Source organism: Alligator mississippiensis, chromosome 2 (genome assembly GCF_030867095.1).
Source record: "Alligator mississippiensis isolate rAllMis1 chromosome 2, rAllMis1, whole genome shotgun sequence".
Classification (NCBI taxonomy): Eukaryota; Metazoa; Chordata; order Crocodylia; family Alligatoridae; genus Alligator; species Alligator mississippiensis.
The window spans coordinates 60,970,881-60,994,400 of record NC_081825.1 but is presented as its reverse complement, the minus strand read 5'-3'; the positions used below and the strand labels follow the sequence as shown (position 1 = coordinate 60,994,400).

At 41.8% G+C, this 23,520-nt stretch overlaps 1 protein-coding gene across 5 annotated transcripts in view; it reads right to left on the bottom strand.

Annotated features, from left to right (window-relative positions):
- Window positions 1-5,548: 5,548 nt before the first annotated feature.
- The window catches only part of CEP135 (centrosomal protein 135), a 73,639-nt gene continuing 55,667 nt past the window's right edge, over window positions 5,549-23,520 (bottom strand). For 4 of the 5 annotated variants that reach the window (XM_019481255.2, XM_014594892.3, XM_019481256.2 and 1 more), the window contains 5 exons: window positions 20,808-21,017; window positions 18,502-18,704; window positions 13,773-13,877; window positions 12,222-12,368; window positions 5,549-7,050 (listed from right to left, as the gene is read on the bottom strand). In XM_019481255.2, the coding sequence (XP_019336800.2) occupies window positions 7,029-7,050; window positions 12,222-12,368; window positions 13,773-13,877; window positions 18,502-18,704; window positions 20,808-21,017 (687 nt within the window). In that variant the 3' untranslated portion in view covers window positions 5,549-7,028. The remainder of the gene's footprint in view (window positions 7,051-12,221; window positions 12,369-13,772; window positions 13,878-18,501; window positions 18,705-20,807; window positions 21,018-23,520) is intronic. The other variant, XM_019481258.2, reaches the window with a different exon arrangement.

The window sequence follows — 23,520 nt, the reverse complement described above, 5'->3', positions numbered from 1 at the left end:
GAAGATTGAGAGGAGATCTTGTGGCTGCCTACAAATTCATTAGGGGAACACAACAAAGGATTGGAGATGCTCTTTTCACCAGGGCACCTCTTGGGGTAACAGGGAACAATGGTTACAAAGTGACAGAGAACAGATTTAGGCTAGATATCAGGAAAAACTTCACGGTAAGTGTGGCCAAAATTTGGAATGGGCTTCCAAGGGAGGTGGTACTCTCCCCTACCTTGGGGGTCTTTAAGAGAAGGCTGGATAGGCATCTGGCTGGGGTGATCTGACCCCAGCACTCTGTCCTGCCTAGGCAGGGGCTCGGACTCGATGATCTGTTGAGGTCCCTTCTGACCCTAGCATCTATGAATCCTTGCTGGGAATCTAGCCACATGGAACTATGCAAGAGGTGCACTCCTGGATTGGGAAGTTGAAAACTGAAATGGCTGCTAGGTAATCCTTGGCTATCAACAGAGTAAGTAGGAAATACCTAACAAAACAAAGGTTTCTGGGTAGATGATCCCAGAGGAAGATCTAGAGGGGGAATGGTAGTGTAGTTGCAACTTCCCCCGCATCCTCCTTCACCATGTTTAGATCACTCTGCAGGAGCAGCAGCAAGGGACATTTTTAATTTTTAAGTCTCCAAGCAGGTAAGAATTCCCCTCCCTTTCCCTCAGTGCTCAGCAGCTGCACACCCATTCCCTTTCCACTCCCCCTCCACCATGCTCTTCACTGCCATTGTCCCCTGCTGGCCTTAGGGACGTGGGAGCTCTAGAGCTGCTCCTGCCCCAGGCTGCATAGGTAGCCAGATTCATCAAGGGACTGTGGCAGTGTCATCCACGGGTGGGTTCCCACAGGTGGGTTCCCAGTCTACCTCACCACCAGCCTAGGAGCAGGCTCAGGGAAGAAAAATCCACCTGCTGTTACCATCACTGGGAGTTGGGAGCAGGTTTTTAGCCTATTTTAAGCAGTTAAAAAAATGCTACAGCTGTTGCTCCTGCAGTATGGTGTGCCTCCTCCATGACCCAAATGGGATGATACCAAACTCTGGGGTAAAGCATCCACAGCTGAGGACAGGACAATCAAGGCTGACCTTGACAGGCTCAGGAAATGGGCGGACGAGAACCTGATGGTGTTCAACGCCGATAAATGCAAGTTTCTCCACCTTGGGAAAAAAACCCTGCAGCATCCTTATAGGCTCGGCAGTGCTATGTTGGCTAGCACTATGGAAGAAAGAGTTGGGGGTCATGATTGACCACAAGATGAACATGAGCCTTCAGTGTCATGCTGTGGTTAGTAAAGTGAGCAAAACGCTGGCTTGCATCCATAGATGCTTCTCAAGCAAATCCCAGGACGTCTTTCTCCTGTTGTACTCGGCCTTGATGAGGCCGCAGCTGGAGTACTGCATCCAGTTTTGGGCTCCACAATTCAAAAAGGATGTGGAGAAGCTTGACAGAGTCCAGAGGAGAGCCACATGCATGATCAGAGGTCAGGAAAACAGACCTTATGATGAGAGGCTGAGCGCTATGGGACTCTTCAGCTTGGAAAAGTGCAGGCTAAGGGGTGATCTGGTGGCCGCCTATAAGTTTATCAGGGGTGCTCACCAGGATCTGGGGGAATGTCTGTTCACCAGAGCGCCCCAGGGGATGACAAGGTCAAACTCCAGGACCATTTCAGGCTGGACATAAGAAAGAACTTCTTTACAGTCCAAACCCCCAAGGTCTGGAATAGACTGCTGCCAGAGGTGGTTCAAGCACCTACTTTGAACACCTTCAAGAGAAATTTGGATGTTTATCTTGCTGGGATCCTATGATCCCTGCTGAATTCCTGCCCCTGGGGCAGAGGGCTGGACTCGATGATCTTCCGAGGTCCCTTCCAGCCCTAATGTCTATGAAATCAGCAAGTCCTATGACCCTGATAGATGCATGGAATAGAGATGTCCCATAGGCAGATAGCTTCTTGACGGGCTCTGGATCTTGCTTACCCTTGTTGACTGTAGTATTGTCCATTATGACTTAAGTCAGTCCTATCAGAAGGGGAAGGAAAACAGAATGTACATTTCTCTAGGACAAAGTAAATAAATTATATTTCCTGAGCAGCCCTCATACCTTGTGTTTAGAGGCCATCCAAATGGACTTCCTATCCCAAATTGAAGACATTTATCATCAACTTCTTCAAAGGTATTGAGGAGGAGAATGATATTCCCTTGTAGACTTTCAAAAGGTCCTTCCTTTAAATAATGCCAGGCATTTTGGAGAAGCATATACTTACGTTTTGGTGACATCTGCTTGGCTGCTACACAGGTTTCAACCACCTTTTCACCCAATTAAAATAAACTTACACATGTAGAAAGCCATGTGTCCTACAAGTCTGAGACAAGCTCCTACCAATATCCTGGGATGAAATTGGAGGCAATAGGTTTCATATGACTTTGAAACTTTCTTGTGTCAAGTAGATCTCTGCTGTTGCGAAGTCTAAAACCACTATTAAACATAGCCCTTTGAATGGGAGCTAGTATTGTTTACTTTCACCCTTTAGAGAGATAGAAAACTGAAGACTCCATTGCACATAGCCTGTCAGTACTAATTTTCTCAAAAGCTAGCTGTCTAGGTACAGATGAATCTGGACACTTTCATGATGCCACCACTATACTTCTGGTCTTTTTGTGAATATCAAATATCAGAAGTATCAATGGCTCAAATAGTAACCTCATATTCTCTTCTATTCTTATATTATATTTGCATAGTATCAGTGCCTTTCAGTAGGCAACCAGGCTCTAATACCTGTCATATACTTGGTTCTTTGACATTCTCCTTAAGGAGAAAAGCATGTATAGTGGAATGCTATTTTGCTTTCCCCTCTTTTCTGGTGATTTTCTTTGCTCTTTAAAATAATATTTATGTATGTTTAGAAAAATACAGGTTTGCCTTGCACTTGGAGTAAACGCTTATCAATTCCTGAGGTAGTTCCATCCTAAATCTCATAACATTTCCTGAGAAAGATCTGTCTTTTACAGCTAAGCTGTACCCTTGCTGTGGAGAGAGCCAATGTGCCAGAAGAATAAAATTCTCATCTATGATTTTCATCCTGGAACTTTAGGCATACCTTGCACATAACCTTGGCCAAGGCCATGGAGGGCCTTGAACGTAAGAATAAAGAACTTCATTAGAAAGTCACAAGTAAGATATCATATAAAGCTAAGGAAAAGTTTGACAAACTTAGAGATCTACTGAAACTTTCTGAACTAGCTGGAGTTTCCTAAATAATGACAGCTTCACATATATCAGCTGGACTGCAGCAATGTGAAAGGTGATAAAGGCATGAATAAGACCAAATCATCATCATATAAAGCAGAATGCCCTAGTAAATCCAAGGATTATATATAGATTCTTCTATATGAGAACTTCAATCAGTGAGTATTTAAAAATACTCTTAAAACCTAATTAACCAAATTGTTTAAAATGGCTGTGAACACTTTGACATGCATACTGTCTTGCCCAGTTCATCTACAGCCAGCCACACCTAAGTACAAACTGATTTTATAAAGTCCCTGGGCCATGTTTGTAGCAACGGGGTGGTGAGATGTGGTAACGGTAATTACGTATTTAGCTTTAGGTACATTCCATTAGCAGATTTAATTGCCAAATAGAAATTTGTGTATCATCACGTGTAGCTAGGATTGGAATAATCAAGGCTAGAATCACTGTTCTGAGCTTGATTTTGTAGATGAAAGCATTTGCTTATTTTAGACCTAGATACATCACCCACCTGCCAGCATATAGAAAGTAAGGAGTAAAATCTCTTAGACATAATTATCTCCGGACGTAATGTGTTCCTGTAAGCAGAAGGTGAGTGCAGCATTGGGAGGGTCTAGAATCAAGTGGAATAGCACAGCAGTCCCATTTCCAGGACCAATCAAGCCAAGTTGAGGGAATTCCAGACACCCACTAAAGTGGAAGATGTATGTGCCAAACAGAAAGGATAAAATCAGGATATTCCAACACAATTAGCATTTTCACTCCCAACCAGAGGAATCAACCATGCCATTTCGATAACAACAAGAGACGGTGAATAGACATGCTAGTTGGTGCACGTGACCAATTTCTGTAAAACTTTGTGATACCTTCTAGGCAACCCTATTGCCTCTGCTGTAACGGAGGCTTCACATGTGACTATTTTGGTGTGGGAAACTGGGGCAAGTGCATATATTTACCAGGCTGGACCTCAAGGGGGCATATAATTTAGTACACATCTGGCCAAGAGATGAATGGAAGATGTTTTTTCAGACTAGATATGGGCATTTTGAATACTTGGCAATGCCATTCAATTGCACCAGTGCTCCAACTACCTTCCAGCACTTCTTGAACATCTTATAGGACATCCTGGACTGATATGTGTTAGTCTACCTGGATCACATCCTGATCTTCTCTGAAAGCCAAGAAAAACATGATCAACATATCCAGCAGGTCATGAAAGACTGTGTTAGGTAAACATCAACTGTGTTAGGTAATCCAATAATTCCAAATACCTGGATGCTAATATAAAGGTTAGTTGAGAGTCGTGAAATTAACAAGTGCACTTAACATGCTGGTTACTAAACTGAACAATTTCCTGATTTTGAAGTAAAAATTTAGATCAAACACTGATTGAGTCAGTTGGAGTGTGGTATCTTCCAAAGAATGGAGCACATATTCTTTCTACTAAGTATTTGTTTAGAATCATACAATCAAATGACTGGAAGGGACCTGTAAGATCATCAAGTCCAGTCCCCTGCCAGAGGCAGGAAGCTATTGGGTTCAAACAAGCTCAACGAGGTGCCTTCCCAGCCTCCTCTTGAACACCTCCAAGGAGGGTGACTGCACCACCTCTGCTGGGAGCGTGTTCCAGATTCTAGATACCCTTACAGAAAAGAAGTTTTTCCTGATGTCCAACCTAAATTTTTGCTCAATTAGCTTGTTGCTCCTTGTCCTCCTTGAGGGTGCCTTTCTGAAGAGTTGCTCCCCTAGATCTTGGTGTTCACCCTTGTATACGGTTATCAAGTCACCTCTCAGTCTTCTCTTGCTCAGATTGAACAAACCCAGTTCCTGGAGTCTCTCTTCATAGGGCCTTATCCTCCAGGCCCCTAATCATATGGATGGCCCTTCTCTGTACCCTTTCAAGCTTATCCACATCCTTCCTGGTGCAGTGCCCAGAACTGGACACAGTACCCAGCTGTGGCCTCATCAATGCCAAATAGAGGGGGAGGAACACTTCTCTAGATCTGTTTGCAACACATTGGCTGATGCACGCTAGAGTTCTATTAGCCCCGCTGGCGACTTCATCGCACTGTTGGCTCATATTCATCTTCTGGTCAACTGTCACCCCCAGGTCCCTTTCAGATACAGTGCCAGCCAGTGGACCACCACCCATTGTATAGTTGTGGTGAAGGCTCTTCCTACCCAGATAAAGGACCTGGCACTTTAGAAAGTTTAATAGTCAAAAAGAAGTAAAAGACTTAAAAGATATCATTAAGTTTAAAATATCTAAGAACTGACAAAACATGCCACATCAAGACCAGAACAAACAATTATGTATGCATACATTTAATTAGAATATTAAACAACATATTTTCCAGTTAAAACACATTTCTTTATTAAATCAAAACTGTACCAATCTTAGTTTAAAAATACAAGGGAGACAAAGTATAGAAAAGTTCAGAATTTGATTCCTTCAAGTCATGCTATTCCTTCCTGCTCTCTGTAATGGAATTTGGTACATACAGTCTTTTCTTCAGCTATTTTGAATGGAATGCTGTAAATCAGTCAACATGGATGCACCGCCACAGTACAGATTTCCCTTCTAGTCCCTATGTGTAACACCAAGAAATGTCACATTATTTTTCTAATAGTTAGTACTATTCTACTTAAATATTGGAGTAAAATACTTAATTATGAGTCCAAATATCTTACATAAATGAACTTCAATAAATTATTCTAAAGATAATTCATAATAATGCTTTATGATCTAAATTAGTAATAACTGTCTTTCATGTTTATTAGACATTTTTCATTTTTACTGCACCTACGTAGAAGATGTGTTCCATAATATAAGGCCCTCTGTCACCTCTTTAAAGACTTGAGCTCAACTGTATGAATGAATCCTGATTTTGTTCTGATCTTTTAAAAAAAAAGTTTTGAAAAATATCTCCAGATTTGGTTTGGCATTACATATATGGTACAATTCAGTTACGTATGATATTAAAAGTATTAATGTGTTCTTCCATTGCTTTTCATTGGAAAAAATACAGTATTTAAAAATAAAAAGGGCATTACAGAACATTATGGAAGACTAGGAGCAATATTTTCGTAAGAGTTTATATGTAAAAAAAATTATAAAAGACAATTATTGATATGGCACTGTTTTTGATTAAGAAGAAAAGTCTACTCTGAGATTGATAGTACTTTCACAAAGTGAATGGACATTCTTCATGATACAAGGTTGTATAAGAGCAATGACGTGTAAACAAAATTTTTGTAAAAAATCCAAATACACAGAAAACCATTAGATGCATAATAAATATTTTATGGCTCAGCATTTTTTCCTAAAAGAAAAAAAGACAGAATCTTTCATTGCTTTACACTGCCCTGCACCACTGAATGTGCAAACTTTTGGAGTTTTATCTGATATAAGCAAATGGAAATAAGTGGCAAAATTAAATCAGAGGCTGTCATATTAGTTACCCAGAGCCAGCTTCATTCTTTTACGCAAATATATTTATAGAACTATTACATTAGCCTTGCAAAATTGCTTTAAGACTTCAGTGTTGGTACAAAAGCAGACATTGGAACAATTAAAAGCACCCATCATAAACAGGTCATCCACAGGTAACTGAAAGAGTAGAATTGTGTAAGGCTGACTATACTCTACACATGTATACAATTCACAACTCATTACTGATCTGAAGAAACCAGAGGTAGAATTCATGCCAGACTTCATAATTTTCAAAAGTCCTTGTAACAAGTTAATCCATCTATTATTGGTTTAGGCTTAAGACTATTCCAGATTGGTTATTCCTTGAAGCTCACGTTTCTGGAGGAGAAGAAATTTCAAAATAAAAACAGTATTTTTAGAAAATCAAACTGGGGCAAAACGTATTAAATTTATTTCTGTTCATCATCATATGCATTTATAAAGAGAGATAATTAGCCATGTTAATCTGTAGTTGAGCAGAAGGTAGGGTAGGGAGTTACTTTAGAGAGTAACTCATTTAGCAAGGCATGAGCTTTCACATGCAACAGCCTACTTCATCAGATACTTTGTTGTTAGCAACTGACAAAAGTAGGCTGTCACCCATGAAAGCTTATGCCATTCTGAACAAGTTACTCTTTACGGTGCCATCCTGCCTTGCCATCTGCCTGTATTTCTAAGTACTTTGAATCAGTCTTCAGCGTATTATCCATACAATATGTACAGACTATTATTTTCAAGCAAGAACTTCTCTGTATCTCTATGTTTTATAGCACCATATGTATGGTGTAGCAGGTACATGTAGTGCTATAGGTGGGCTCTTGGGGAGTTTAAAGACATGCTCTGGGAGGCAGTAGGGAGGAGAGGGGAGGGGAGGCACTTTAATTAAAGCAGTTCCAAGAGCCACTGTAATTAAAGCGCCCGAAGCATCACATGTATCAGCATCCCCACACTGAAAAATGGCGGGAAGGGGGCTTTAACTGACGCTCGTTCAATAAGCTTTAAAATGGCTCACCATCATTTTTCAGCACAGGGATGTTGATACATATGATGCTGGAGTCTGGTGGAGTGTGGTAATTAGTTACCATGCTCCAGCAGACTTGATTAATCAAGTCCGCTCCAACACACTAAGTCTACAGGCAGTGAGGGGGGCATAGGCCCAGGGGCATGCAGAGGCAGAAGCTACCTTTGTGGTCCAGCAGGTGGGACTTGGTGCAGGAGGGTTGAGCAGGGTGGTGAGACTCGCTGCTGCTGCCACCACCACTAGGACCCCTGTGCTAGCTGCACCACCAGCAGCATGTAGAGTAATGGACTAAGGGGGGGGACGGGAACGGGGACAACAGTGCTGCCCTCACCTCCTGCTGCCACCAGCCACTCACGTGCCAGGTTGTGGCTCTATCTTGGAGGGGAAGTGGGGTGGGAGGCAGCATCGGTGGTCTAAAGGGAACAGCATTGGCAGCCAGGACATGGCAGTAATGTAGAGCCGTGGCCTGGAGTGTAAGCAGCGGGAAGAGATGAGGGCAGTGCAGCCCCCTACCCTAGCCAGTTACTCCTTGTGCTGCTGGCAGTGCAGCTGGCACAGGGGTCTTGGCAAAGGCAACAAGTGTCAACACTATGCTCCATGCTCCCACTCCGGGTCCCGCTTGTTGGGCTGAGGAGGCAGCTCCTGCCTGTGACAGTCCAACCAGGCTGCAACCACATGCCCACCTGTGGGTGTAGAAATCTTGGGGGCACATACCCTCCATGCCCCCCCCCCAACACATCACCTATATGGTGTCACCTATGGTTGAGCACCCCCCGTTGCCGCACAACCCCCCCACCTCCTTCCCCACACACTGGGGTGGGCTGAGGTCTGCAAGCTGGGAGTGAGGGGCACTGGCAGGGCTGGCGGGGAGGGCAGGGCTGTGGCTTGGGAGTGATGGGCACCAGCATATCAGGGCTGCTCAGCCGCACCTGGAGCCATGTACTGGTGAGCAAAGAGGGCAGGAGGAGCTGTGATTTTCTATAATAGAGAAAACCAAAATCAAATGCCAAAATATATAGATATTTAGAATTTATTTTACTATAATGACTGAGACACTGGTAGGCTTCCAAACCGCTTTACAATGGTAAATGTATCAATAAAACATTGTGTTCAACTGATACCTATATATAGTAGCGTTTCATTTTAAATGCAGAAAAACACGGAGACCTTTGTAGTGCCACAAATGAACATAGGTCCAAGGCCTAAGTGGTGCAGTATGCATTTGTCACTACAGAGTACCATGATATATTACAGTGTAAGGACAGTACATCACAAGCATATCTGAAACTCAGTAATGGGCCAGTTAATCTTCTTGCTTCTGTTTGAGATGCTCTTTTTGCATAAAATGAAAAGAGAATTGCGAGTGCGGGGAAAAAGATGTACATGAGAATTCTTGACTATGAACCTCCAATTTCAGAAACACTTGATTTGTCAACATTAATGGAAGAGACGCTATTAATAATGCAATGAAGCCAAGCAGGATTTAAGGTATTAATTAAAAGAAATCTAATTAATTTTGGGTCTGGAATAGACTCTGGAGAATGAAAACTGTAAAAGCCAAAACAATTCACACAATATTGGGCAAATTAGCGAACACTTTGCTGAGTGGTTCTTTCTTAAGAAAGAGCTTAGTTCTGATGGAAAAGTCTATGCAGAACAATCCCACTTATTTTTTGCCAGAAAAGGACAGTTTTTATGTACTATTATATGTTTTAACGGTTTCCATATACTCTTCACTTGCTAACATTGGTCTGTTTCACACTAGAAAAGGAAAGAGCACAAAATGATTCCTAGAAACAACCAAAGCTTATTTCACTGTCCTTTGACTCTTCATTGAACTGCAACAGGTAGGAATGGGAGGACTGAGGCATACATATTAGAAACCTAGGTGATGAATTGGTGTGCTCTATCCCCACCATACAAATTTTTGTCTCTGTATTTATTAGAGGTGCACCGATACACCAGTCAATATTGTATCAGCACCAATACAAGGAAAATTGACATTGTTGGCTTTTTTTGGCTGATGTGGCTGATAATGTCACCAATAAATGCCACGTGCATGCACATAGCCACAGCATGCATGCGGTCAGCCCAGCAGTATGGAAAGCACCATCCAGCTGGTAAGTCTGTTGGTGGGGGGGGAGGGAAGAGACGGAGGGGAGGGACAGGGCTGGGGGCAAATCAAGGCCCCCCGTGATGAGGGAGCGTGGTTGTGGCTGGGGCAGGCACTGCCCAGCTGGGGCAGGGAGGGGTGGAGTGTGGAATGGAGCTGCAAGCAGCTCATCTGGGTTGGGGAGCAGCTCCTGCCACTGCGCACACCTCCTGGGGAGGCACAGGGGGCACATGTCCCCTGGATCTGTGCGTGGGGTGAGGGCAGACTGCCTGCTGGGGCTGGGGCAGTGCCAGGTTCTTCCCAGAGGCAGGGCCTAGGCTGAGGCTGTGCTTGGGACATGCGGTGGTAGCACTGGGAGAGGGGGCTACAGCCACCCGAGAATTCGCCACAGCCCCCACGAACACCCTCTCCCAGCACTGCCACCACCCACCCCAAGCATAACCCTGGCCCATCCTTCTCCCCCACCAGGAAAAGCCCAGTGCCACCCCTAGCCCCAGCCTGCAGCAGCAGCATACCCTCACCCCACACAGACCCAGGGGACACATGCCACCCCCCTGCCTCCCCTGGGGGTCCCCCCCCACATACCCTGGGTGACCTGCTTGTGACTCAGTCCTGTGCCACACCCTGGAGGGGCAGCACCTGCCCCTACCCCAGCCCCACTCCCTCCCTCACCATGGGGGCCTCGATCTACACCCCATGCCTCTTGCCTCCCCTCTGCCCCTTCCCCCCAACAAACTTACCAGTTGGATACCGCTCTCTGAGCTGCCGGGCTGCATATCGGCAATTGGATCAGTATCGGCCAATATGGCTCATTCATAATCAGCCATTGGTATCGGCCCAAAAATTCTTTATTGGTGCACCCCTAGTATTTATCTTATCTACTTTTGGTGTGTGTGTGTATATATATATATATATATATATATATATATATATATATATATATATATTTTAGCAACTTTGATGTTAATAAGCTGCTCCTAGGGCCAGCAGCTAACATTAAGCATTCTCAAACCTGCATTTCAGACTTATCATTATTAGAATCATGATTCAGGGACACTGAATTGTGACACTTATTCTTGACCATAAATATCACTACAGCAAAAGCCGCGTTATGTGGCAGCTTACAAACCAGCATGCTCTATTAACTGGCATGCCAGTCGACGCGGCAAAAGCGAAACCGGAAGTGCCCATCGTGGCACTTCCAGATTCGCTGAGTCCCCACAGTCTGGGGCATAACAGCCTGCATGGGCCCCCCCCTCCCTGTGCCCCGGCACACTGACGTGGCAGGAGGGGTGGCAGTTCAAATAGGCAAAGACGCCAGTTTGGGCCTCTCAGGTAACCGGCATATTTGGTTATCCAGCATCCCCCATTACTTATGGGTGCCGGATAACAAAGCTTTTGCTGTACATTAAGTACTGAGGCAAAAACTAAGAAAGAAGCCAGCAGCATCTCTTCACACATATGTTTGCATTTTGCTATTCTACATATAGCTTGAATGGTAGGCAAATGTTGCCAAAAATCTACCACTGAACAGAAGGTAGGTTAGATGGGTATAATTCTTGGCCTGTAGTCCTTAGAGGTTTCATATGGGAGGAGAACAAGCTTAGGTTTTCTCTACAAAAATGAGGAAGCTTGGATACTGCAAGGCACAAAGAAAGAGGAAGGATAAATGGTTCTTTTCCCTCTAATGTAGTAAAAGGAAGTCCTCTGGCTCTCAGAGTATTAGCCTCACAAGCAGTTTCCACCATGTTACATACTAGTGTCAGTTAGCTAGATAAAATAGCCTCTTCATCGATGGAGCAATATGATTTTGGTATATCTTTGAGGCAAGACTACATGGGTAAGCTCTGGTGCAGGGACTGTTTACAAGAGACTTACAAAGTATACCAACATTTCTGAATATAGTATAGGCACTAAAGAATCATCTGCTGTTGACATGGAGAGATGCAGTGCATACTGTACAAACAAATCTGATGCAAGGAAAGAAGTTAATTAGGCTGTACAAATGTTCAAGTTCTGGCCAGTACAGGCCACTCAGTCAGATATGGGGTAGGCATGCCTGATCCATTATTGCGAAGTTTTAATGACTAGAATTTTAAAAGCTGTGAATTTATATGACAGTCCTGTTCTATAAGCAAAGAAATAGGAGTAGAAATCCCTTAGCTTTTGGAGAATAATTAGCAGCTGGTGCTTTCAGTTAATAGTTTTAGTGTTTTTAGCACCCTCTAAATCATTAGCACTAATGTTTAAAAATTTCATATATACCAAAACATAAGTTGCTTTGTTTTTGTTTGTTTCTTTCCAGTTTCAGTTTAAAAAAAAAATCCTTAACTTTCTAAGTTGACAATTAACCCAATGATGCAATCAAAACCTTACTTTTCTGCTGTTATTCGATCAACCGACCTTGCAGTTGCACGCTCTGGAGAATGTGAAGGAGATCTCAATGTTGAACTAAGTGGAGATGAGGAACGTACAGAAGATGTGGAAAGACCATGTCGACGCATCTCCTGAATTGCACGCTCTCTACCGAGTAGATGTTAAAATGATTTTTAATTTGTACTCATGTTATAGTTTATCACTACCATTACTTTCATAATTTGTTGTAGAATGCTACTTTATATATAGAAATTAGAGGATAAAAGATGATGAAAGGTGATACATTTAAATAGATTTATGTACACTGTAAGTCCAAACATTCCAATGACATTTAAGGGACACAGCAAATTTAAAGATCTATGTAAACTCTATTATAAATAATACTTAAGTACTATAAATAAAGGATCTGAAGAAAATATTGTACTTTTTGAAATACATACATACATACATATATATATATATATATATATATATATATATATATATATATATATATATGAAAAAAGACAGTCAGGTTTTGCTCTCTTGCAAGTTCAGTCTAGATTCCTCTTGTTTGTATGGTCTCCAGGATAGTGACAGGAGAGGAAAATAAATCAATTTTTTACAGTTTTTTTAAAATAGATTTACAGTACCATGAATCTATAAAATCTGGGATGGGATGCAGAATCTAACTAATGCATTTACTTGAATAAACAACCCTGACTATAAGAGGACCACTCCCCACCCCCATAATTAGATTCTCTATATGGAAAATGTACAAACTTGTTATTTTTCAGGTACAGAATCTACTTATTGGAGGTTTGCCTTGAATTGTACAATAGGGGATTGTATTCATGCTTCCCCTCTGGCTTACTCTTTAGCCTTTTGGCTAGGAGTGAAACTCAGAGGCATTTGAACCCCAAGACCTCTCAGCCTGGGGCTTGCATTTAGGATGCCTGCCATGGATTGGGGGAGTACCTGAAGTCCAAGACCAATGGGTCTAGGAGGGAAGGTATCTGCCTGGTCGTAGAGTCACATAGACTTAAATGACTGAGCTCTGCTCAGTTGAAGTTTGGAACTTGACTATTGGGCTTTGCCCAACAAAATTCAGAACTTATTTGGCCTTTGAAAAGAAATTTAAGAAAAAAAAAAAAATCAGTATGTTTGCCTACTACAGGCCATGTGTTTTATATTCATGTTCAATGTTGGCTGCATTTAATCAACTTCACAGCTGGTTTTCATTACTGAGCACAGGCTGCTTTTGGCAGCAGTCTAAGGAGAGACAATATATTAAATAAAGTTTCTTTGTATGCGAATGTAAGACTAGGAGCTTTTTTCCCCATGCTGACTGGGGAAAAAATCATCTTATATTCAAGTAAATACGGTATATTATTTTTTTTTAAATTAAACAAGTTTCAGGTTTAGAATAATGAACCTCAAACAGGACTAAAGACAGCAGAAAGCCATCACTTCTATAGGTAGTTTTTACAAGCTATTAATGACACGACAAGATCAGGGGGTGGGGGGGCCTAATGACCTCCTCACTGCAATTACAGTAAAGCAACAGTTTACCGTTCAAATCGTTCAGTTGTCAGTTGCCTTTTTAAAACATCACAGTCAGTCTGCAGCTGTGCAACTTTACTTCTAAGTGCAGAAACTTCTCTATTATGACTGGTTCTAAAAGAACAAGAAGAAGCAACAAAGAATTTAACATTGTAAAGGAATGACAATAATAATAATAAAAAGGAAAAAAATGCAATAGGTGTTACTTCTTAAAGCCCAAAATAAATTTTAAAAAACCAGAAGTGAAACTGCAACAAGCCAGTTGTGATGAGAACTGAATGAATATAGCTGAATTCAGAAATCTAGTTTGAAGTATGAACCTGGAAAGTCCCTCAAACATTCTTGTTACAGTGCATCCATATTCCTTTCTGGATACAATTATATACATGCATGTTCATGTGAAAAGGCAGACAACTAAGAATTATTATTTTTATTAATCTATTATGCATCTTTAACCCTATTAATGAAAAGCTATTCAAACGTCCAAAAAAAAGCCAAAGCATTAAAATGCTCCTGAAAGATACAAAATTAAATGACACAGCATCGTGACAAGTTGAAGATGGTTTAATTGTAACAGCTGAAAAGAAAAGCAGGCCAGCCAGTCTTAAATGCCAGTGAGATGTACTTCTCAGATAACTAGTTGGCATATTTTAAAGCTGCTTACCAATACCATTAACTACTCTCAGTAGTAAGCAGGAATACTGTCAAGAACCTAAGGGTAGAGAGCAGTTTGCCCAACTCAGAAAATGCACAGCTACATTATTCCATGTTATTCTTCAATAGTCATTCTGGAGGCTTACAACTATGGAGGATTTATAACTATAGCACCAGACTGAGGAAACCTATTCTGATTTTCCAATTTAATCAGAGGTTTTTGTTTGCAGTTTAAACTACCCACATGCCTCAATATTTTCATCTGTGCAATAGAGATATTTTCCTGACCAAAAAAAGAAGTTGAAAAGATAAAATGTTATTACTAAGCATCATATAAAGAAAAACACACAGACAGAAAAGCATGGCTGACTGTTGCAAACCCAAAGCTAAAAAAAAAATCCAAACTTTTCAGACTGCTTTCACTGAAAAACCACTGCAGGTCACTATTAACTAGGAATCCAGTTATATGATGAATGCAACTGTAGATAAATTTGAACTGATTGGATTAAAACTTTAAAAAATGTTTTTAAAATTATCTGATAGCATGCAACATATCTGGGACTAGTATGTCACTGAAAGCCCTATATTGGGACTGTTTAGGTAGGGCAGGCTGCAAGTCCTGGGACCACAAGCTTCACAGACAGCCCCTGGGTTTCCTCACATGGCACAGGCAACCCACCTTCCTCCCCACATTGCGTGTACAGCCTGGCCTTTCCCGCAGTGCCAACTTCACAACCTTCCTCTTGGCTGTGAATCGCAGGCAATCGGGCCCTTCTTTTGCTATGTGGGCAACCCACCTCTTCTATGCTGTTGCACATGCAGCACCCTCCTGCCAGTCTGCTTTGCCCACTCCTGGCAAGGTGGGCTGGGAAGCAGGAAGGAGAAACCTGGAGCATGGGAAGGGAAGCATGAGCACAGAGATTCTAGCTGCCACAGCAGCAGGAAGGATGCAGGATGCAGCAACCATGCAGGAACCCACCACCTGCAAGTTAACCCCTTGCAGATCAGATGTAGCCCACAGGCTGCCAGCTGGACAGCTCTGCACTATATTGAAGGCACTAGATGTTTTGATTGCAAGGCAAAGCTATCAATTCACAGGGAGTAAACAAATCAGAGGAATGATACTTTACTATCTGCCTTATTCACAAATGAAATTCTTTAAAAAAAAAAAATCTCTTGATCCAACTTGGTAACAACAGATATAGAAAACAAGTTTCAGCCATCTCTGATATCTCCTTGTAGGTCCTTCAAAGACAGTTTAGAAAACTCTTTCAGGAATTATATTTTGATAATTCAGGACCCAATATTATTGGACACAAATGGAAACAAACATTTTTATAAATGCTGAAGTTATTCATTATATAAAAAAACCCAGTAAAAGTAAAGTTAGCAAAGTCAATCACTAAAAAGCTAATGAAGTGCCAGAATTAAGGATGTCCTCTTATGCATAAGAATTAGGGTATATTCAGATTGCTTGATAGCAAACTAGTTGTTTTTCCTCAAGGATGTCTGCCTCATTCAGAGAATGGGATAGATGGCTCTCAACAAGCAAGCAGTTTTTCGATATTCCCATGTTTATTCAATATAGATCTCCTACCTCATTTATTGTGCCACCACTCAGATGCGACTCTGAATACTGATATATCTATCTATCTATCTCAAAGGCACCAGATATTTATATTTATGACATGTATATGCATGGTCGCATTTACCGAATGTTTATTAATCTTTCCCTTGTGGACTGTATGGTAGCCCACATAATATTATCTCAGTGCTTCACAAATAATAAATTTAATTTTGGACTATTCCTGTAAGGTAGGGGTTATCAACCAGCCCCATATTATAAACAGGGAATGCAGGCAGAAAAATACTAAGGCCAAAATTGTTAAAAATGTCCAGTAATTTTAGGTGTCCAACTTGAAGTACTCAAGACCTGATTTTTTTTTATTTGTTCAGTGTTCTTATAGCAGTATATATGGACAGACCTGCCACTGGCTTCAGTTAATAACTATGAGCACTGAGAACTTTTGTACATTAGACTCCAGATGCTTCAAATGGAGCTCATAAAATTGTGAACATACAATTATTAAACATTTGTGAAACAATGCAACTTGCCTACCATCACATCACCTTGAAACTTTATGGCAGAGGCAACAACACAATCCAGTAAGTAGACAGGTACCTTAAACAAGAGATCATCCTTTCTCTCCCTGCAGTTCCTTGCCGCATTAAAGTGCAGCTAGTTTTCATTAACAAAAGTAAAAAGTTCTACAAATAGTTTCCTTCAATACATAACCCAGGAGCACAACCCATCCTATGCACTAAAGTAAGCAGAAGCCTAACAGAAAAGAGTTTGTGATTAGGGGTGCAATGAATAAAGATTTTTTTGGGCCGATACTGATGGTCTATTATTAACAAGCCATATTGGTCGATACTGATCCAAACGCCAATATGCAGCCTGGAAACTTGGAGTGGAGAACAGAGTCTGGCTGGTAAGTCTGTTGGAGGGAAGGGGTGAAGGACAGGAAGGGGCGTGGGGGGGAGGGGAAGGGGCAATCAAGGTCCCCACAGTGAAGGAGGGAGGGAGGGAGGGAGGGGCTAAGGTAAGGGCTGTCCAGTCAGGGCAGGGAGGGAGACACAGCCACGAGTGGATCATCTGGGGAACATGGGAGGGCTCCCGCTGCTGTGAGCACCTTCAGGGGCAGCATGGATTTGTGCACAGGGTGAGGACAGGCTGCTTACATGGGCTGGGGCCAGGGTGGCACCAGGCTCTTCCGGGGTGGGGAGAGCACTGAACTGGGGCTCTGCTCAGGTCTGGCAGCAGTGGCACTGGGAGGTGGAGGATTACAGGGTGGCGGGGAGGGGAAGAGCTATGGCAAATTCTGAGGTGGCTATAGCCCACCTTGTAGCCCTTTTCCCAGTGCCTCTGCCACCCATCCTGAGCGCAGCCCTGGCACCACCCGACCCCAATCCACAGCAGCAGCCTGCCCTCACCCTGTACACAGATCCAGGGGCACATGCTGCCCCATGCCTCCCCCAGGGTGCATGCAACGGCAGAAGCCACCCCCCCCCCGGTGGAGTTGCTCACAGCTCCGTCCCATGCCCCACCCCACTCTGCCCAGGTAGTGCTTGCCCCTGCTCCACTCCCTCCCTCACTGTGGAGGCCTTGGATCTGCCCTCCCCCTGCCCCTTCCTCCAACAGACTTACGAACCGGATGCTGCTCTCCAAGCTGCTGGGCTGGCCGTGCGCATGCTGCAGCTGCACACATGCACACAGCATTTATTGGCAACATTATTGGCCATGTCAGCCAAAAAAATCCGATTGCTGATAATGTCAATTTTCCTTTTATTGGTGCCAATAAGATATGGACCAATGTATCAGTGTACCTCTAGTTTGTGATCAAGTAATGAAACACTATGTCATAACACTAATGAACAATCTGGCTAAATTAAGATAGTATTAGCAATTTTAATTGTTGCATTTCCTAATTTTTATGCTTGACTTCCCTATCTCAGTTGTTACTTTACTATTAGAATCTAGTATATTTTTTAAGAACTAAACTAAAAAATTTAAATGCCATGATGTGCAATGACATGCGAGTAACACTGGCAGGACTGAATGTTTTATATGCACCACAAAGATCTATGCAGTAACTGGTCATTTTCACAGGAACAGCAAAAAAGTATATTTTATACTAGAAAAGACAAGAATTTCTTAGGGTAATATCTTTTATTAGACCAGCTATGTAGTTGGGAGAGTGTTAGATAAGAATGCAAGACATTCTTCCTCAGTTTGTCCAATAAAATATATCACCTTAAATAAGCCCTGCCTCTTGCATAATTTCTGGACCATCGTGGCTACACAACTCTTACACTACTTATACTAGAAGATACTTTTTCCCAAAATTGGAAGATTGTGCTTCAAAGGACAGAGGAATTAGTTTCTTAAAGAAACTGCCATAAGAATTTTATATTGCTAGAAGCAACATTTTTCTTCAACTTGGCTTTCCCAAACAGATAACTTTTTTGCTGAAATGCATAAGTCAAATTATTTTAAGAAATATACTTGTGTGTCAAAACTTACAGTTTGCTCTCTGCAAGTGTTAGCTTGTCTTTAAGTAACTGAATTTCTGAATCCTTCTCATGGGTCATTAAATGATTCTGAAACTCTTTGTCTCTACTAGTAGCCAACAGCGTTTCAAGGTTCTGAATTGTAAGTCGCTCACTTGACAACTGTTTTTTCAACAATTCTGCTTCTGACTTTACATCTTCTATTTCAGCAAGAACCTAGAGTATAAAAAAATTATAGCAGTAGATTCATCACCAGCCTCAATTTTCCATTTGCTAGTAATTCAATATTTTCTTCACGCACACGTTTCATGAATCTATACTCCATGTGTGTCTTTACACACACAGCTCTTACTTAATAAATGACTCAACTGAAGTCAAATGCAAAATACATGTTAAAAATGGAAATAAAATTAAATATTGCATTCAGCAACAACACTATCAAGTGAAGAAAAGAGAGAGGAATTAAAATTCAATCCACTTAATTTGAAACCAAAAACACTACCATACTTTAAACAGAATCATGCATTACATATATATTTACATTTTACCCTTAAATCTAGTGGTGTTATCACCTCTAATCTGAATTTGTTGTCAAATTTGTTGCTACATAACTTCAGAAAAATAGATATATTAAAGTACAGTACTATTAGTCTTTCTGTAGTGTACACAATCAGCTGGCCTGGTTAAATAAAAAGTTGTATACACAATAATTATTAAATCAGGAAGAAATGCTAGTTTACATGTGCATCTCTCAAACCCACCTGCACCCAATTTCCCATTCCACAAGGGTCTTAATAAAGAGTATCTACATGTAAGACAGCACAGATAAATATAGACAATTCTAAAATCTGATTTATTTAAATCTTTTTAAACACACTTAATGAAAAAATAATTAACATTGAAATAATAATCTAAAAGCCTAAATGTGTAAATAATTATTGCAAGCAAGAAGTGTTTGCCTTTAAACTGTTAAGTCAAACTACTGAACTGGTAAGAGTCTTTGGCTAAGCCACAGTTTACTAAAGTTCCAAAGCTTACTGGAACATGGGTTTATTGAAGTGCTAAACTAGATTTTGACAGAAGTAGCCTCTTTTGCAGAGGAAAACAGATTTTTTTTCATTTTATTCAACTAGCTCATTTCATTTACTAGTTCAAATCCCAATCAGCTTCTCAACTCTGAATGAAAAAGCAAGAACATGTTTTCCTCCTCAAATCTATGAATTAAAGAAGGTATGAGAGGATGAGACCTGAAGTAACTGAAGTCCTGAATGACATGACAAGCATGAGTTCAAATTTACTAACTACAGGATTGCCTTTGTTTAATGCAGAGTGGCAAAGCCCGTGAAACCACATGATCCACCCTCCAATGCCAGGACACCCTGATTCCTCTGTGGCTTTCAATATACAGCACCCAGTCTGGCCAATTTAACCAGTCCAGGGCTCACACTACATGCAGTGTTCACACTAGACCAACTGCAGTGGGCACCATACGCAACTTGCATCCCAATCCATCCAGAGTGTGCACCACACAAGGACAAGCCCCTCATCATTCATGAAGTCCAGATGAGGTTGCCACCTCTGGTTTAATGAATCATAAACATAAACACAAAATATTTTAAGTATCCAGCATTATTTAACATAGTTTAATTTAAAAAAAAGCTTTACAATACTATTTTTTGCATTTCAAATCAGTTCAAATGCAACTGATGTAAATAATAAATAAAATACTTGTTTAGTAAATAAATATAATCATCACCATTTTTACAAATTAAATTTTAAAGTTAAGAAAATGAATATGTTATAAAAATGCACACATGTGGTGTATCATTCTAGTTAGCAAAGTAGTGCCATATTTAGTATAAGGGGTTATATGTACACTAATTCATGTCTTAATGACTATTAGTGAATGAGAATCACCTCTTTCGGCAAATAACTAGAAGTACAAATGCAAAACAAAATGGGCGTGCCTGCACGATATGCTTCGAGCACATTAGACTAAATCTAATGTGCACCAGTGCAGCAGGCAAAGCCCGAGCTAATGCACAGATTTAGTCTAATGCACATTAACACTACTTAAAAAGTGTTCATCTACGCTAATGCACAGTAGCGCTAATTAAGGTGCATTTAGTACCTAAACTTTACATGCCGTAATTACAGCTCATTAATTAAAATGCAGATGCACCCAATAAAAATGCTTTAAGTCCTTTTGACTTCAGCCCATCCATCCTGATTTTAAAAGTGATTACAATTTAAGAAAAAGGAGGTAAAGGAACCAAACCATGCATCTACAAAAAAGTTAAATTTGCTGTTGTTTCTTACCCTTTCATATTCCATGGTTTTGGATGTTAGCTGCCGTGATAAAAGTTCTTTGCTAGATTCAAGTTTCATGCACAATTCTCTCACAGAAGCAAGGTCAGCCAATACAGAAGACTTTTCATCTTGTTCATGTTTGAAGTCCCCTTCCAACTTTAACATTTTTTTGGTAATTGAAGAGATTTGAGATTCATATGCTTGATGTGCATTGATGTGCTAAATAAAAACAGATATACCATGTGGTCATATATTTTTTCCAGTGCTAAAAGATGCAGAACATTTAGCTTTTCCCTGTACTCAAAACTGAATTCAGCTCATCTTTCCCCTCTTAAATTATATTTACCAACAACCCAAAAATTGTTTAAGATGTTTGCCACCATTTGAAGGACTATTCAGGTAGTAGAAAAAATGGAGTAGGCTGTAGTCAAGCTTGAAGAGAATTAAAACATAAAAATTGAAGGCTAAAGCCCATTTTTACTCAACTGTCAACCTTGACTATTTTGTCAACAAATTAAGACAGACAGAAATATAATCTGTTTAACTGTCATATTTCCAGACAACTTTCTTCCTCAAAATACGAAAGACAACATGAGAAGATACTACCATTACCTAGTATATTTTAAGAAACAAAAGTTTGAAGAATTAATCCTAAAAGTTTCAAAAATATTTTGTCTCATTGAATAAGTAGAACCACTGCAAAATACAGTGGCACATCTGACAGTAGTCTTATGTAGAGTTTAGATTATTGTTTATATGGGATGGTTTGGATAGGGATGATCCTGCCTCAGGCTGGGGGTTGGACTAGGTGACCTCTGGAAGTCCTTTTCAATCCTACTTCTCTATGATTCTCTACTTGACTGCGGGTGAAGAAAGAACACTTAAACCATTCCAATAATGTCACTGATACGGGATCAGTTCACAGCTATAACAGTTTAAAGGTGTCTAAACATGCACTGCCAAGGGTTCTAAGTAGAGCGGTTATCTTTTAGGTGTTAGTGCTGTCAGACCACCACCAGGGGGCAGTAGTGAATAACAAGCATGGTATGCCCCCCCCCAGTAGCGAGTTCCCTAGTTTCTCCACTATTCTCTGAGCAGGACAGGAATACCCAGATAGGCTCGACACCAAGAAAAAATAAATGCTTGTAACTGCAGCTTTCTGATCCCTCTCACTAATAAAGATCATTCCTGTACTTTACCAAAACCTATGGTGGTAACGTGACAGAGTAACCAGGTATATGTGCATCAGTGGGCAGGGTGCAGGATAGTGCTGCCTAGACCTATGCTTCTGGGTTCTTGGGAGCTGCATGCTCTGCCAGAGCTTTTTTTGAGTTTTAAAGAACTATCTTCCCAGAGCAACTTATAAATTTACAGGTTTCCCTCACCAACCATAGCGGTTAGGTTCCTGAAAGTTCCTGTGGTTGGCAAAACCAGCCAGGCTGGGAGAGCAGGGGCTGTGGGTGGGGGGGGGGGGGGGGGGGTGAGGGGCACCAGCAAGGCTATGTGAGGGGAGATGTGAGAGGCATAAGCAGGGCCAGGAGAGCCGTGGGAGGTATTTTCCAACTGTACCCCTCCTTCTCTGAAGCATGGATACTCAAAATCATGGTTGGCAAAACCACTGTTGGTGAGAGAAACCTGTACTTCAATTCCTGGCAATGTAACAGGGTTTGGTGCATGACAGTCTGATTTGGGGTGACCAGTTCATTAAGGAAAGCTCCTTGGACTCCTGCTTCTCCCTTCCTAAAAAAAAGGGACCTTGGACAGGCCTGTGGAAGATGGGTGTTTCAGGGGCCTATCCAAGGTCTCTGGCTCAGGCTACTGCCTTAAGACGACTTTCCCTAGCGGGCAAGGCAGTGGCTGTGTGCGCTTGGATCCATGCTTCTGGGTTCTGAGGTATTCTGGTGGCTGCCCAAAGTCTCCACCACTTTTAAACAACATTTTCCCTCAAGTTGCTTATCAATTTCACTCCATTCATAACTGACCAGGCTTTGGGGCCTCCCAGACTGATTTGGGGTGGATGACGGCGGGGTGGCCAGGTAGATAGAGGCTGTATCTATGCTTATGGGTCAGGGTGGGGGAGCGGTTGCCCAAGGTTTCCATGTCAATTGCCAGGAATGGGATGAAACTGACCAATGGCTTGGGGAAAAATGCTGTTTAAAAGCTGCAGAGCCCTTGGCCAGCCCCTCAGAAATACAAATACAGAGGTATAACCTCTACTAACCTAGCCATGCCTCCACTACATCCCCCAGCCTGAAGCAGCTTGGAATGCTCAAAAACTTGGTCAGCTGCTACCAATAGAATGAAACTGACAAGCAGCTTGGGGGAAAGTACTGCTTAAAAGCTGCAGAGACATTGGGCACCTTCTCGTTGTTCCCAGATTCCTGGGAACCGAGAAGCATATGTACCCCTTCTACACACCTGGCCACTCCCCCATTAGCCCAGATCAGCCTGGGACTGCATGGACTGGCTTATGTGAAGGCAATATAGGTTGCAGCATTAGAGTTCTGGCTGTGTACCAGAGCAGCCAGTCACTGTGCAAGGGCTTAGGGGAGGGGAAGAGTGGTGTAACGTAGGATGCCTAGAGCAATGTCGCTCAACCTTCTTGCCCCATGGACCAAATAGGAGGTGCCCAGTCCATCTGTGAGCTGAACCTGGCCACAGCCCCTGATTCAGTATATGGGGCAGGTGTGGCAGGGCCCAATTTGCCTGTGCAAGAGGGGGC